Source organism: Scardinius erythrophthalmus (assembly GCF_964197995.2).
Source record: "Scardinius erythrophthalmus genome assembly, chromosome: 6".
Taxonomy (NCBI): domain Eukaryota; kingdom Metazoa; phylum Chordata; class Actinopteri; order Cypriniformes; family Leuciscidae; genus Scardinius; species Scardinius erythrophthalmus.
This window is the reverse complement of record NC_138226.1, coordinates 41,889,128-41,905,105: the sequence shown is the minus strand read 5'-3', so window position 1 is coordinate 41,905,105 and position 15,978 is coordinate 41,889,128. Positions and strand designations below refer to the sequence as shown.

Below are 15,978 nucleotides of genomic sequence, written 5' to 3'. Positions count from 1 at the left end.
AACATCCATTTCTCAAAAGTCTTATTCATGCATATTTATTATGAGTTTTGAGGTCTTCTTTCAGCAACTTTCATTTTTAATTTTTTCAATAACCACGCATAAGCATTATTCTCTTAAAAATAAAAAATATACATGCATGGTGATCACATATTTTGGTAGCCCTGTTTGTGCTATATAGAGTGAATTTACACCTTTGCCATTAACATGTTTATAAATAACTGAAAAAAGCACAAATGTCAGAGCATGTCAGAACACCTCCAGGGCCCAGAAAACACCTCAGACTCCAGAGGGTTAAGAATAATATTTTTGATAAATTTCAGTCTGGTTTTAGGGGTGGACACAGTACAGAATCAGCCGTTTTTAAGGTTGTTAACAATCTTTTTTTTAATTACGGATGCAGGTAATCATGCAGCATTCATTTTGTTGGATTTGTCAGCAGCCTTTGACCCCATTGATCACCGGATCCTTCTGACTCGCTTAAAGCAGTTTGTTGGTATTCGGGTGATGGTCCTAAAATGGTTTGACTCTTATTTGGAATGTAGAAGATCCTTTTTAGTGAAGATTGGTAAGAACTACTCTGCTCCATCACCTATTTCCTGTGGGGTCCCACAAGGTTCCATCTTGGGTCCCATCCTGTTTTCATTGTATATGCTCCCGTTGGCAATGATTTTTAAGAAGTATGGTATTTCTTACCATCTTTATGCAGATGACACTCAAGTCTACTTGCCGTTGAAATCTGGTAGTAGGGATTCCAATGCCATTCTCCTTAGGTGTCTGGAGGAAGTAAAACTGTGGATGGCTGAAAGTCTCATTCAATTGAATAAAAACAATACTGAAATTATTATTTTTGGTCGCGCAGCTGGTAGCCAAATGGTAATCGATCACTTAGGCCCATGGAAGGGGTACTTGCAGGTAGAGGTCGACCAATATGGTTTTTTTCAGGCCGATGCCGATCTTTTGAAATCCGGATAAATGCTGCCGATTTGTTTTGGCCGATTATGCGCTTGTTTTTAACCTCTATTTGAAAGATAAAATGTAACACAAATAATTACTTAAGATAGACAAAATTTCTCAACAAAAACATTTATTGAACACTTTACAAATCTACAAAAAGACCTTGAGATGTTTGGTAATTGTACCTGAATGAATTGAAAATTAATTTGCTACATTTAAGATTAATATATTTGTTTTCCTTAACATTTTAATTAACAGTAACTTAAACACTTTGCAGTTTGAATTATGTCCTGATAAACAAAATGACGGAGTATGTTTTTTATGTTTCCACTGTTCGCCTCAGTGTGCACACACATATAAGTAAACACTTTGTGACTTTAAACACACGCGACTTTTCGATCGCGCCCGCGCGCCTCTCTCTCTCTCACACACACTCTCACACACACACACATACTCCAGCATTGCAATCTTTACATCGCAGCCTGAGCTAAGGTGGGGCTACAGTGTCCCTAAAGAACCCGCATCTAACAGTAGTTCCGCATTACTTTGCACGCAAGTTTTATTTATTTTTATAGCGTGTATTCTCCGTGGAAATTTATACACCGAACCGTGACGCCTGTACCGATTCGGTTCAATACGAATAACTTACATGTACCGTTCCACCCCTAATCTACAGTGAAATACAGTCACACATTACACTGTTTTGCCAGCATTAACCGTGTTTAATTCAGCTCCTACCTAACGGTATGCTAAAGTTAACTTCTGACTAGCGTCACGTGCAGCTAAGCGATGTTTCTGTTATTCTTACGTCCGTTTTCAAAGCATCCAAGAGAAGCACAGGCATAATAGTAGCACCGAAATGAAGCACAGAAATCCGCGTTGATATTCGGTCCGGTAGATAACGGTCGTTAAGGCACCAGTGCTGTATTAGCACTGGGTCTGTCTGTAGCTACCCAACCCTTGCAACGACGACGCTAGCAAAGCAAAGCCAGTCCTTCACTAGCCTATAGTTGGTCTCTTTTTTATTATTACTTATTTCTCTGCATTGAGTGACAACCCTCTCAAATATAAGACACACAAACAGAACAAATAAAAGTCTCAGATTCACTGTCTGTAAATTCTTGCTTACTTACTGTGATAATGCAACCTCAACTACGCTATCAATTTCAAAGTAGCCGAACGTCATGTCGCCTGTTTTTTCTCCAATTTGGCAGTAACATATCAAAAGTTTTTAATTAAATATAAAGGAGTTTTCTCCAAGGAACTTAGCTTCTTCCTTAAGCACTGGATGAGGTCTGCTCACTCTGCTGGAGAATGACTCTAGGCGCAGCGTGCGTACAACAACAACAACAACACTAGGCTGCCCACAGATGCGCCCGCCTAATGATCGGCTTGATACACTTGGATATTGGCTGATGCCGATTATGTGAAAAATACAAAAAATCGGCCGATTAATTGGCCGACCGATGAATCGGTCGACCTCTACTTGCAGGATCAAGTAAAGAACTTGGGAGTCATTTTTGACTCATCCATCATTTTTGATGGACAGATAAAGACAGTGGTTCTAGGGTTGTGCCGATGGACGATATCATCGTCCATTGTGATGGCTGACCGACATCACGATGGTGAGCCACCATTGTGATGCCACGCCCCCCACCCTGTCAGACCAGCCCAGTCTCACGGCAGTTCGTGTGTACACCAGTGGTTGGGAAACTGGCTCTTAGGCAAAAATCATGTGGCTCGCAAGGTCACTCACCCTTTACCAACAAACGATAAAAAATTAAGACGTGCATGTTCAGTGCTATTCGCGAGTGTCACGAGTCACCACAGCAATCAACTAACCGCTTATGTTTCTGTGGTAACCTAACAGTTACAGCTCCTGCACTGGGATTCAAGCAGCTGCAGCTTGTTTAAGGTGATGGCGAAAATAATTTTAGAACAGCAGCGAAAATGTAAAAGTAGGCTATATAAACTTGAATATATCCTTTTATTGAAACGGGTGCTTTGCTGTTCAAAGAGACATTTCGAAATATTTCACCCACTGGCGTTGGTACTTTCACTTTTGCCGCAGAGAAAATCCTTTATATCCTATAAATGTGTCGTATTGTTGATAATCCGCGCAGATTTCAGTTGACGATTCTGTTATTAATAATAAAACATTAATGAATGAGAAAGAAAAGAGCAGGTTGTGCTTTATATTGAAAAGAAATATTAAAAGTGCGATAAGTCGCGAAAGAGAACTGAATTCTACAGACAGGATGCTGTGCGCGCGCTCCGAGCGCAACACAGACAAGCATAGTAGTCTTTGTCTTCGGTTACGAGCCTAAACGGCCAAATAAACATAGAAATATTTCAAAATGCCAAGCCGAGTATTCCCGTGGCGTAAACACAGTAGAAGTAGCTTCTCTCTCTCTCTCTCTCTCTCTCTCTCTCTCTCTCTCTCTCTCTCTCTCTCTCTCTCTCTCTCTCTCTCTCTCTCTCTCTCTCTCTCTCTCTCTCTCTCTTCGTGGTCAGCACGATTCCATAGCATCCCTGCCCCCCGACGATATCATCGTCCATCGCGATGTTTTACTGTAAACATCGTCAACTGACAATTTAGGGGACATCGCCCAACCCTAAGTGGTTCGTAATTGCTTTTTCTATTTAAGAGCAATAGCCAAATTGAAACCAATTCTCTCAGCCAGCGACCTGGAAAAAGTTGTCCACGCTTATATTTTTTCCCATCTAGATTATTGTAGTTCACTTTATGTTGGGACCTGTCAAACACACATTGCCCGCTTGCATACAGTATAAGATTCTGATATATGTTTTTAAAGCACTTCACGGAATGGCCCCAGAATACTTAGCTAAGCTTATTAAAGGGATACTTCACCTCTGGATAGATGAATGTGTATTTAAATTGGGTCAATTTATGTAGTAAAAATGGAAATTATTTTTGAATTTGGAGCCTTCTAGAATGAGAAAAAGCCAGAAAATATATTTTTGGCTCATGTGGGTGAAAGACAACAACTCCCAGAATGCACTTGTTTTGCTGCCTTGGAGGCCACTCCCAAGCCACGCCTACCGGTTAGAGAGCAGTTAAACAACAAAGCTAAGCTACTAGTGAGTCTCCGTGACCAGAGCCATAGAGAGAAAGAGTTGCGACACTCTTTGATGTCGCCGCTAAGGCTGTCACGTGGTTCATGTACGCCCCAATAGTTCTAAAACATACGCTGGCTGTCATGTTCTTCTATGGGACAGACAGCAGCGATTGCATTATTGAACGGTAAATATAAAATAAAACACACCCCAAGTACTTTTTCAGCTGTTATTGCATTTTGTTAATGTCAGTTTTGCATTTGGAGACAAGTTTTAGGCTATATTTTTGGAGGGAAAAGCTTAGTGTTCATGTTCGCATGGGTAGTAGCACTGGCTTTAGCGGCTCTAACTTAACTTTTCCATATCATTCATCTGGTGATGGACGTCTCATGATATTTATTTTAGCACAACTGGGCTATATTAGGCTATTGATTCACGTGATTTTGCTTATAAATTTTGATTCAGCCATTAGCCTACCTTCGTGATCACGCAAAGAGGTCTGCCGTGGCGGTCCGTTCAGAATTCGCTTAAGCTAGCTCACTTATTCTGATGAAAGTGGCCACCCCAGGACCACAACGTGAAACATTATCATGTTAAGACTAAGAATATTATTTTAATATTAAGCCATACACATTATCAAAACTATAACAGATTAAAACGAATTTAAGCATTGCTGATACAAAAGAAAGTTTTCAAATAAACAATTTTTATTAAACAATGACAGACAACAAAAATGTGTGCTTGTGTGAACAAGAAAAGCAAAAATCAGGGGCAGGTGATCCATGAAACAGACAGGACTGGTGATGGCCATAACAATCCTAGAGGTCCAGCATTGTTCTCACAAGCCGCTTCACTCAAGACAATAAAACATAATGAAAAGTTAGTATATCCCAAAAAATTAAATTAAATAAAAGTTGCTATAAAGGTGGCAGCGATTCATTACCGAACTCTTAAATGACGAAGTCGCGCTAGCTAACTAGCTAAGTTAGCAGGCAGTGCTTGAAAATTGGTTGAAACAACTAACATAAAATATAAATAATTACGCTGTGCATGTACAAATGAAGACCAGTATAAGCATCGCAAAGGGCCTCGTATACAAAATAGACAGTTGACCATTCAAAAGAGGTCGATATTTCAACAACTTAACTCTGGAACAACTCGACGCGCAGCAATGTAAGTGAATGGGGTCCAACGCCAAAATGACAGTGTTTAGAACTATTCCGCTCTTCAAATCCCGGAAGTAGGCGGTTAAAAGCGCCGCCATTATTTACAACGGAGGTCTATGGGAGTGTCGCAACTCTTTCTCTCCATGGCTCTGTCCGTGACAAGTCTGCCCGGGTTTTTGAGATTGCACAAAATGTCCGGGTTTCGGCTTTTGCGTTCTACAGTCGCCATTCATTATGTTTACTGTGGCGAGCAGGACGAGGCTGAGGGGCGCGGGAGAACGATGCGAGGCCTGTGGCGTGATTACTGATGAGTGGCACCTGTGAGACGCACCGGTCTCGTATCTCTCACGGAGGAGCGGGAATTTTCTTAGCAATGGTAAAGCGCACATCAACCGATCACTTGTTTAGCGTTCATGTAAACACTACATTCAGATTCACCAATCGAAATTAATTCAGTTAGATTGAAACAAAAGGTGTGCATGTAAACAATGAATGGCGACCGCAGAAAGCAAAAGCTGAATCCCGGACATTTTGGACGATCTCGATGGCCGGACATCTCCGGGAATAAAAGGATGTATGGTAACCCCTACTACTCGGCTTTTTCCACAGAATAAGAACCCGTTAGCTTAGCTTCCAAATAAAAGATGGCTGACACTGTTTGTACATTCTATGAGTGGGATCCCACCCTCTATGGGCGGGTTGAAAACTACTCGGTTACTATCGTAACCTCGGTTCCCTGAGATAGGGAACGAGTATTGCGTAGCTATATGCAGTGGGGAAACTCCTTTTCCTCGATTTACTGAAGCTTTTATTTAAAACGCATTTGCAGCTGCACAGCTAGCACATTGAGCGCGGCTCGCTCATAGGCTGTGCTGCAGCAACTGCTTAAACCAATGGCGCGGGCGCCTCTGACAGGCCACCAATGAGCAACATTGCACATCAAGGCTCCCCAAGGGGGCGTGGCCTTAGTCTATATCAGAGCCCCGAATTCGCCATTATAGCAGGTTCCACGACTGAAGCGACAACTCACCTGGTTACTATAGTACGGCCGGCGACGCAATACTCGTTCCCTATCTCAGGGAACCGAGGTTACGATAGTAACCGAGTAGTTCCCTTTCGAACGGTCACTTTGTATTGCGTAGCTATACGCAGTGGGGACGCCATGCAAAACGCCGTACTAAAAGTAACTGGTTGCCACTGAACTCAGGATCCCTGAGCCCAATATCAGCCAGAAACCTTATATATGTTTGATATATATATATAGACCAGACACTGTCGGGCCTTTTATAACATATGTGTCAGTAGCACTACCAACCCAATATACTAATGAGCCCAGACACCGTCGGGGTTATTTAGTAAATTAAATATAACCAGCAAGCGGGTTTTATATATTGTGAATGATTATGCACAGTACACTGTAGAGAAGACCGGGCACTGCCGGGCCCTCATCATACTGAAAGCACCTTCGCATGCAGAGAAGGAACTTCCATATTATAAAATTTCATAAATTTGGAAGGCGAGGACCAGCCGGCCGCATCACAAATATCCTGAATAGGAAAACCAGATGACCAAGCCCACGACGAGGCCATGCCTCTCGTCGAATGGGCTTTAATACCTATAGGGCAAACCTGACCCATCGAGGTATAAGCCATCGATATAGCATCCACAATCCATCTAGACAGCCTTTGCTTGGTGACTGGATCGCCTTTGGATCAGCCACCAAAGCAGACAAATAGCTGTTCTGACTGTCTGAAAGATGCAGAACGCTCCAGATAAATTTTTAGTGCTCTGACAGGACATAGAAGATTAACCTCCCCATCCTCGGCAGAGGGGGGAAGGGCTAATAACGTAATGACCTGTGCTTTAAACGGAGTTGAAAGTACTTTAGGTACATAACCATGCCTGGGTTTGAGGACGACCTTAGAGTCACCTGGGCCAAACTCCAAGCATGAGGGGCTCACTGAGAGCGCCTGCAGGTCTCCTACTCGCTTGATAGATGCCAGTGCCAACAGGAGAGCAGTCTTTAGCGAGAGAGGTTTCAAATCAACCGACTGGAGCGGTTCGAATGGTGGGCCCTTCAAAGCCCCCAGGACCCTGGAGAGGTCCCAGAGGGGCACAGAAGAGGGTCTGGAGGGGTTAATTCTCCTAGCACCCTTCAAAAATCGCACCACCAAATCATCCCTTCCTATCGACTGGCCAGCTATCAGGGCATGCTGCGCTGCAATAGCTGCCACATACACTTTGAGCGTGGACGGGGAGCGACCCGCATCCAACAGCTCCTCTAGGAAGGATAATATCACATCTATCTCACATGACTCTGGGTCTATACAGTTTTTCGAGCACCAGCTGGAAAAAACTGACCATTTTAAAGCGTATAGGCGCCTAGTACACGGGGCCCTGGCTTCTGAGATAGTGTTTAGGACCTTCTTTGGAAGGTCCCCAGGTACCCGTTTAGGGGCCACACATGGAGGGCCCATAAATCGGGTCGCGGATGCCATATCATCCCTTTCGCCTGAGAGAGGAGATCTTTCCTCATTGGAACAGGCCAAGGGACTGTGTCTGATAGCTGAATCAGCTCCGGAAACCACGGCCTGGATCTCCAGAGAGGGGCCACCAGCAGTACTGGGCACCCGCTCTCCCTGATCCTTTTTATGACTTGTGGAATCATCGAGACAGGGGGAAAAGCATAGAGGGGGCGGTTGGGCCAAAGATGGGTCAACGCATCCCTGTTCTTCGAGAAGAACATTTTGCAATGAGTGTTGGATCTCGAGGCAAAAAGGTCTATTTCGGCCTCTCCGAACACACTCCATATCAGACGAACCGTCTGAGTGTTCAGGGACCACTCGCCTGGGGGAGTGTTGCCCCGTGAGAGCATATCCGCGCCCAGTTTCTGGACTCCTGGGATATGCATTGCTCTCAAAGAGCGCAGATTGCTCTGTGCCCATATAAGGAGGTCTCTCGCCAGAGCATACAGGCTGCCTGACCTGATGCCGCCTTGGCGATTTATATAGGCCACCACTGACATGTTGTCCGTTCGGACCAGGACATGGTGGCCTTTTAGGTTTGTTAGTAATGCTTTCAGGGCCAAACCAACCGCTTTCATTTCCAGACAGTTGATGTGTAAGCTCTGCTCCGTGCTCGACCAGAGGCCGGAGACAGGCTTGCCCTCGTGCAGAGCACCCCAACCTAGGTTGGATGCATCTGTAAACACTACTTTCCTTCTGGAAACTACTCCCATGGTCACACCCTTGAGGTACCAGTCCTGAGCTCGCCAGGGAATCAGGGCTCTTAAACAACCGTGATTCACCATGATGCGCAGGCTGCCGGACTGCCATGCATGGGTTGGTACCCGGCGTTTCAGCCAGTGCTGCAGCGGAGCGCATGCGCAGTAATCCCATACAGAGTACTGACGATGCTGCTGCCATTAGACCGATAAGTTTCTGAATTTTTTTCAGGGGCGCACGCTCGCGCGCTCTGAACGAGGCTGCCAGCGCCTGCACTGAGAGCGCGCGCTCTCGTGTGCGCCGCGCTGTCATCTCCACTGAGTCTAAAACTGTGCCCAGAAAAACTACAGTCTGGCTGGGCGTCAGTTTGCTTTTGGCAACATTGATTGTGAGACCCAGGCATTTCAAATGGCCGAGAATCAAATCTCTGTGAGCTGTTAGCTCTGCTCTCGATTGTGCTAGCACCAGCCAGTCGTCGAGATAATTCAGCACGCGCACTCCCTGATGTCTCAGGGGAGAGAGCGCTGCATCCATGCACTTCGTGAATGTACGGGGTGCCAGGGACAAGCCGAAGGGCAGAACCGTGTACTGATAGGCTTGACCCTCGAAGGCGAATCTCAAAAATGGCCTGTGATGAGGGTTTATCTGAATATGAAAGTATGCGTCTTTCAGATCCATTGTCACAAACCAGTCCCCCGTGCGAATTTGCGCTAGGATGTGTTTGATAGTCAACATTTTGAACGGCCGTCTCATGAGAGCTTTGTTCAAATGTCTCAAATCTAGTATGGGTCTGAGACCGCCGTCTTTTTTCGGAATTAGAAAATAACTGCTGTAAAACCCTGAATATGTTTGCGCGGGAGGGATTAATTCTATCGCCCCTTTTGCTAACAAATTCTGCACTTCGGCGCGAAGCACGTGACCCACGCTGCTTCTCACTGAAGACTCGACTACCGCCTGAAATTTTGGGGGTCTGCGAGCGAATTGGAGCGAGTAGCCTCGCTTTATGATGTTTATGACCCAACTCGACACACCGGGGATGGCTTGCCAGGCCTGCACCCGTGTGGCTAGGGATTGAACCACTGAATGGGATGAGTCGCCTACATTGTGGGGACTCACTACCCTTATATTGTGATTTGTGCACGTAATGAGTGTTTGACTGACTGTACAAGCTTTCGCCTGTGGGGAAGTCATTTTTACAACATGGAGGGGGCCACCTAGTGTAGGGGGACCGTGAAACCATGGGTTGTGTTTGTGAAACATACTCTTTTTGTGCTTTATTTGGGTCGCCGTGAAAACGGCGTTTGTTTGTAGAGGCGCGCTCACTGCTGCGGGCCTGTTTACAATAGTAAAATCCCCAGCCGCCTGAGCTAAACAGGGAGCTGTGGGAAGTATTGTGGGTCTTTTTGAGGGTGGTCCGGCGAGCGCGAGACACGAGCCCTCTCTCTTTGTCCTTGCTAGGACGACTTCGGCGGTACCGGATCACTCACCCCGCTGGGCCGCGGGCCTTGGCGCCGGGGCATCGGGTAGCGCTTTGTCGATCTCGGCTGGCGGAAGGTATCAGCCGCAGGGCGGGGCTGAGATACCTGCTTTGCCGGTCTGACTGGGTGCGGCGAAGAGGCTGGCTTGGCTTTGCTGGACGCTGAGCTGGAGCGCTTCGGCAGGAAGTGCCGCATTGCCTGGGACGCCTTCTGTGCCTCGGTGAATCTCTCCGAAAACCCTTTGACCGCCGGGCCGAAGAGGCCGGAGCTGGACACGGGGGCGTCGAGGAAACGTGTCTTGTCCGTTTCCTTAATCTCCGTCAGATTCAACCAAAGGTGGCGCTCTAACACAACCAAGCTCGCCATGTTCTTACCTATGGCCTGTGCTGTAGCCTTCGTAGCACGCAAGGCTAGGTCTGTAGCGCTCCTCAGGTCGCTGAAGGCTTCCGGGTCCGGGCCAGTCTCGTCCATAGACTGGAGAAGCTTGGCCTGGTAGACCTGGAGCACGGCCATGGTGTGTAGAGCCGATGCAGCCTGGCCAGAAGCGGAATACGCGCGTCCGGCGAGGGCTGATGTAGCTCTACACGGCTTGTTGGGGTGGGTAGCTCTAGCTCGCCAGCTAGCCGCCGTGTTCGGGCACAAATGAGCTGCCACAGCCTCCTCGAGGGGCGGCAAAGACTCGTAGCCCTTTTCCGCTGCACCATCCACTGATGAGAGTGTCGCGGAAACAGACGAACCCACACGTGCTGAGTAGGGTGCTCGCCACGCCTTGGTCAGCTCCTCGTGTACCTTGGGGAAAAATGGCGCTGGTTTGTGACGTGGGGCCTGCTGGCGCCCCGAGAGAAACCAGCCATCCAGCCGACTACGGGGCGGCTCCTCGGGCGAGGCCCACTCGAGGTCGAGGTCCGCGACGGCCTTCGTCAGGATCCGAAGCATTTCGGCGTCGGAGTTAGTCCTGGTCGCTGAGATGCTGCCTGATGACTGAGAAGCTTTGACGGGGTCGAGAGAGCCCGGCCATTCCTCCTCAGACGCAGCAATCGACAGGCTGTCGTCGTGATCGCCCGATCCTCCGAAAGAGACAAGGCCCGCCACGTGGTGGGGGGGGCGCAGGCCTCCCTCGAAGAGAACTGGAGAGGGCGTCGTGTCTGGAGAAGGCGAAGCACGCGGGGACGCGGCCGGCGTGGGTTCGCTTATCTCCATGGTCTCAGGGGGCCTTTGGCTGCGGCGCTTCTTCTTCCGCGGCTGAAGTAGTGCCGGGAAGGGAAGAGCGGGTGACGCGGCATCGCCGTCTCGTAAGAGAGCTAGCCGGGTGCGCAGCACGGAGATCGGCATGCTTTCGCAGGCCTCACATCCGCCGGCGGAGAGCGCATTTTCCGCGTGGGCAGCTCCCAGGCAGGAAATGCAGCTCGCGTGTCCATCGGCCTCGTGCAGCTTGAGTCCGCACGTGGCGCAGGATGAACTAGGCATAGTAAAAAGGATATCTCGTCGTCGTCGCCGGATAGCCACAGGTGAGACGGCGTCAGGGGGAAAACGGCTTGAGTGCGTAGTCCGCTGAGAAATGCTCGCTCAGGCTGAAGGGCTTTTTCCACGGCGAAGCTTACAGTATCGGTCAGAGACATGCAGTTGTCGCTGAAAGAGTGAAATCTGCTATAATGGCGAATTCGGGGCTCTGATATAGACTAAGGCCACGCCCTTGGGGAGCTCTGATGTGCAATGTTGCTCATTGGTGGCCTGTCAGAGGCGCCCGCGCCATTGGTTTAAGCAGTTGCTGCAGCACAGCCTGTGAGCGAGCCGCGCTCAATGTGCTAGCTGTGCAGCTGCAAATGCGTTTTAAATAAAAGCTTCAGTAAATCGAGGAAAAGGAGTTTCCCCACTGCGTATAGCTACGCAATACGAAGTGACCGTTCGAAAGGGAACGGCTGTAGTCTTTAGCCTCTGGCCAAAAAATCCTCAGATGATGCAAAATGATGATTTTTGCGTCATCTGAGGATTTTTTCCAGACAAAAAATACATAAATCTCTTGTCTCAGGGGGATATGAGGGTGGAAAGCACGGTAATTCAAAAATACTACAGGTTTTGTACTGATACAAAGCTTAATGCTAAATCCTGAAGTATCCCTTTAAAGGCTGATTTATACTTCTGCATCGGACCTACGCCATAGCTACGTCGTTGGCTTTGTGTAGCACACGTACCCTTCGGCGTACCCTGACATGCTCCTCTCCACAAATGTCTGCTAGAACCGCTCCCTTGGTTTCACATGCTCCCTCTGCATGTGTAAAACTAACGCGTAGCCTACAGCGCAGAGGCTCTGGCGTAGGTCCGACGCAGAAGTATATATCAGCCTTAAGCCCTACAATTCAGGCGTAAGACTAAAGGCGCTTTTCCACTACACAGTACCAGCTCGCCTCGACTTGACTCGACTCGCCTTTGTTTGGTTTTCCACTGTGTAAAAGTTGTACCTGTACTGCTTCCAGGTACTTTTTTTCGTATCACCTCCGGCGAGGTTCTGAGCGAGCTGAGGCAATACTAAAATGTGACGTGAAAACACGGCAGACTGCTGATTGGTCAGAGAGAATCGTCACTATTCACTGCGTCATCATTGCACGCGCCAGACGCGATTTCCTCCATTGTCCTGTGTGTGTCGCGTAGAAGATTATGTCACGCCAGTTTCCTATGGCGTCGCTATGGCGACCAGGTACTATTGTGGAGGTACTATCTGCAATGGAAAATGGAGCGAAAAGCGAGCCGAGCCGAGTCGAGTCGAGTCAAGTTGAGCTGGTACTGATAATGGAAAAGCGCTATAAGATCATCAAACAAGTTTCTTCTAACTATTCCCCGTGCACGTCTCAAAATGAAAGGTGATCGTGCTTTCTCTGTCACTGGTCCTAGATTGTGGAAAAATCTGCCATTGGATTTTAGATCTTCCTTGAATCTAAATGTTTTTAAGACCGCTTAAAATCTTATCTGTACTTTCTGGCATTTTAGTACATTAGTACATGGATGTTTTTTATGTTTTGTCTCTTTGTTCTGTTGGTTTTTACTGCAGTGTACAGCACTTTGGAACTACGGTGGTAGTCTGTAAGGTGCTATATAAATAAATAAACAAACGAACGAGATTGAGGTCATACACGTGTCCCGAGTTTGGTGAAAATATCTAGTTCCGTTCCGTCCATTTTTGTAAAAGTGGCCACTGACATGTAGAATAATTTGGCACCCCCTAGCGACCGTGCAATGAAATTTCTAATTTTCTTGATAATTATTGACACTCAGACTCCAGAGAATCTTGCTCCACTGGTTTGGTTCCGATTGGGCCAAAAGCTGAGGACTAGTGCGCAACAGCTCAAAATCCAAAATTACTCAAAATTGTCGCCTAAAGGGAAAGCAAATACGAGACATGCAAGGATTACAACGATATAAGACACTTGAGCCTACGCCTAACGGTTTAGGAGTTATAAGCCATTTTGTACTTTTGACCGCTGTAGCGCCCCCGTCAGGCCGATTGGTGCAGGCGGGCCTTGGTGACATTGTAAGTGGTGTGAGTACTACCATCCCTCAAAGTTTCAAGTCTCTACGGCTTACAATTTGGTCTGCCCAAACACTTTTAGGGGAGAATGCTGATCCTTGGAAAAATTAACAATAACAAGGCCCTTATAAAAAGGGCCTATAAAAAAAAACGATAGGGTCTCAGCACTTGATGTTTGAGCTACTGGTTATAAAAACCTTATCAAACATTTTAACAGAGGAAAGAGGAACAGCTTTTTGCATTTTTAGGTCATTTATTATGGAAATGTAGTGTTTTTGACCTTTTTTTAACCTTTTAAACTGTAATACCTCTAATTATGGCTTGATCTCTGTAAAAGTTTTCATGCTTCTTTAGAATCATATGGCATATATGATCAGCTAATTTCATGAAGTTTTGCGCAGAGCAGATGTTTTTTGCAGCAGAAGTTTTTCGCCTTTATAGTTAAAGCGCTACCAATGGCCCGATGTCCATAAAACTTTCCATGCTTCTTTAGAATCCCATGACGCATGCGCACACCCGATTCTGTGAAGTTGTACGCAAATCAGACAGGAAGAGGGCCACTCTCAGCCATTTCATGGGATTTGCCAAAGTTGGTTTTTGAAATAATCTCCAACATTTAACGAACGATTCGACGGACAGCGGCTGTCCTGAAGGCAAAGTTGCTCAGAATGAGGAGTCTACCATGCAATACGAATGTCGTGGGCGTGTACGAAAAATTGCGTGATACGCAACCCTTTACACAGTAAAGGCCAAATTTGGGTTGTGCATGTTAGATAAATTTTTCTACATGCCACTTAATCTACCAATAGTGTAATTTTTAACCATGGGTCACAAAAGCTCTCTTCATCTCACACTACATGCATTATGTTTCATTTCCTAGAGGACAACTTAAGACAGCTCTCTACAACACTTCATAGACACTTATGAGACACCATGAACCGTAAGTAGTTACCACAGTAAAAGCAGAGATAGCCATATGAAAAAAGTCTGCATTACACTGATTAAAAGTGAAGTTTCCCAAATAAGTACTTGCTACACTATAGAATATCCCGTTCTTGAATCTTATGAAATCACTGTCTCCCTTGTGAGCAGTTATCATGTTATTATCCCTCTACCAGGTGCTCGGTTTGTGGACGCCCACTGGGCGAAACTTGTCCAGAGAGTACAGATGGTGATGCCGATAGCGGATGAGCTGCGGTCCGGTGGCATGCTGGAATATGAGCCATACTGTAAGATCAGAGCAGCAAATACTAACCAGGAGAAAATGAGAGAGTTTTATGAAGTGTTGCACTCTGGAGGAGACGAGGTTAAATCTGCCTTTTATTCTAGCCTGGAAAAGCATGAGCCATCTCTGTTCAGAGACTTAGGTAAGAGCACACTAATTTTGGCTATTATACCACATGTGTGTAGACCAAGCGTGCCGCACAAGTCCTGAAAAGTGAAGCCAAAACGTCTCGATCGCCCCCCGGTGACTGGTCCTAGTATAGGTCATAAGCCCCGTCTCCCCGTGTTATTCAACGGGACGTAAGATCAACTAAACAATTAAATTTCAAATATCTTTTTTCCAAAGGTGGTTTCTTTAATTGCTGTCGTTTTTATCACGCTGATGTAAGTTCAAGTGTCTGTTTCAAAAATAAGTTGGTTTTTAGTTAGTTACGTGATGCGGTGGTGTAACGTCATGATTGACAGCTGTGATTGACAGGTTCTCTGAGCGAAGTAGTCACTGAAGCACCAACGGACATTTTTTTCGGGATCTTCAGAGGACTGAGGAGATTGTATTTACTTTATTTAAACAAGTCTCTTGTCGTACTGCAATCAATTTTTAAAAAAGTGTGCAGAATCCACTCTCCCTGCGTGCGTTCTGCGAGAGTGAGGGCGGAGCGTTGATTTCGCGGCTTTACTTCCTGCTCACGACTGCGCAGGTCTGGTCCCGAGATCGCTACTGCGCAGACTCAAGTTCCAATATGTCATCGCCATATCGGGACACTGGCGGCTTCAGTTCTCATCAATGGAAGAGAGCGAAGGGGCGTCGTCCATCTTTTTTTACAGTCTATGGTGTAGACCTACAGTATATACTGAGATTATGCACTGTTAAAATATGTACTTTTGCAGGCATTGCACAAATTGCAGAAGCTCTTGTAGAAACCTTAAATATTTTGTCTTAACTTTCCATCTTGTTAACTTATTTCTGTCAGGACCACTATCGTCAAATACGATTGACAATTAGCATATATTTTGGATTTGCGGTATGGTTCTGTTCTGGGCAGCCTAGCATGGATAAGAGCAGGGAGAGCAGCAATAACCCCCTTTAGGGTACACAGAACAGAACCAACATGAATGTATTGCAGATATCATTAATGTCAATATTTTAATGTACAACATAATTCGAGAATTTAGTGTGATTCAAAGAGGAATCAGAAGGCCAAATACTGACTGACGAGAGGAGGAGCTGGGGATGGAGGAGGGTAATTCGCTCCTGATAAATGCAATAGCTGCTGATAATACTGAAGGAGCTTATTTTCTTATGGAGCAAATTTCCACTTATGGATAGACTT

The 15,978-nt window shown here is 46.3% G+C and overlaps 1 protein-coding gene across 8 annotated transcripts in view; it reads left to right on the top strand.

The window, feature by feature from the left end:
- Positions 1–15,978, top strand: part of LOC308692928 (NACHT, LRR and PYD domains-containing protein 1 homolog) — a 63,685-nt gene that overhangs the window by 39,570 nt on the left and 8,137 nt on the right. For 4 of the 8 annotated variants that reach the window (XM_081369528.1, XM_081369530.1, XM_081369531.1 and 1 more), the window contains one exon: positions 14,542–14,790. The exons of 2 other annotated variants lie outside the window; for them this stretch is intronic. In XM_081369528.1, coding sequence (XP_081225654.1) covers positions 14,542–14,790 — 249 coding nt within the window. Of the gene's footprint in view, positions 1–14,303; positions 14,364–14,541; positions 14,791–15,978 lie in introns of all 8 variants that reach the window. 2 more of the 8 variants (XM_081369532.1, XM_081369533.1) reach the window with 1 other exon arrangement.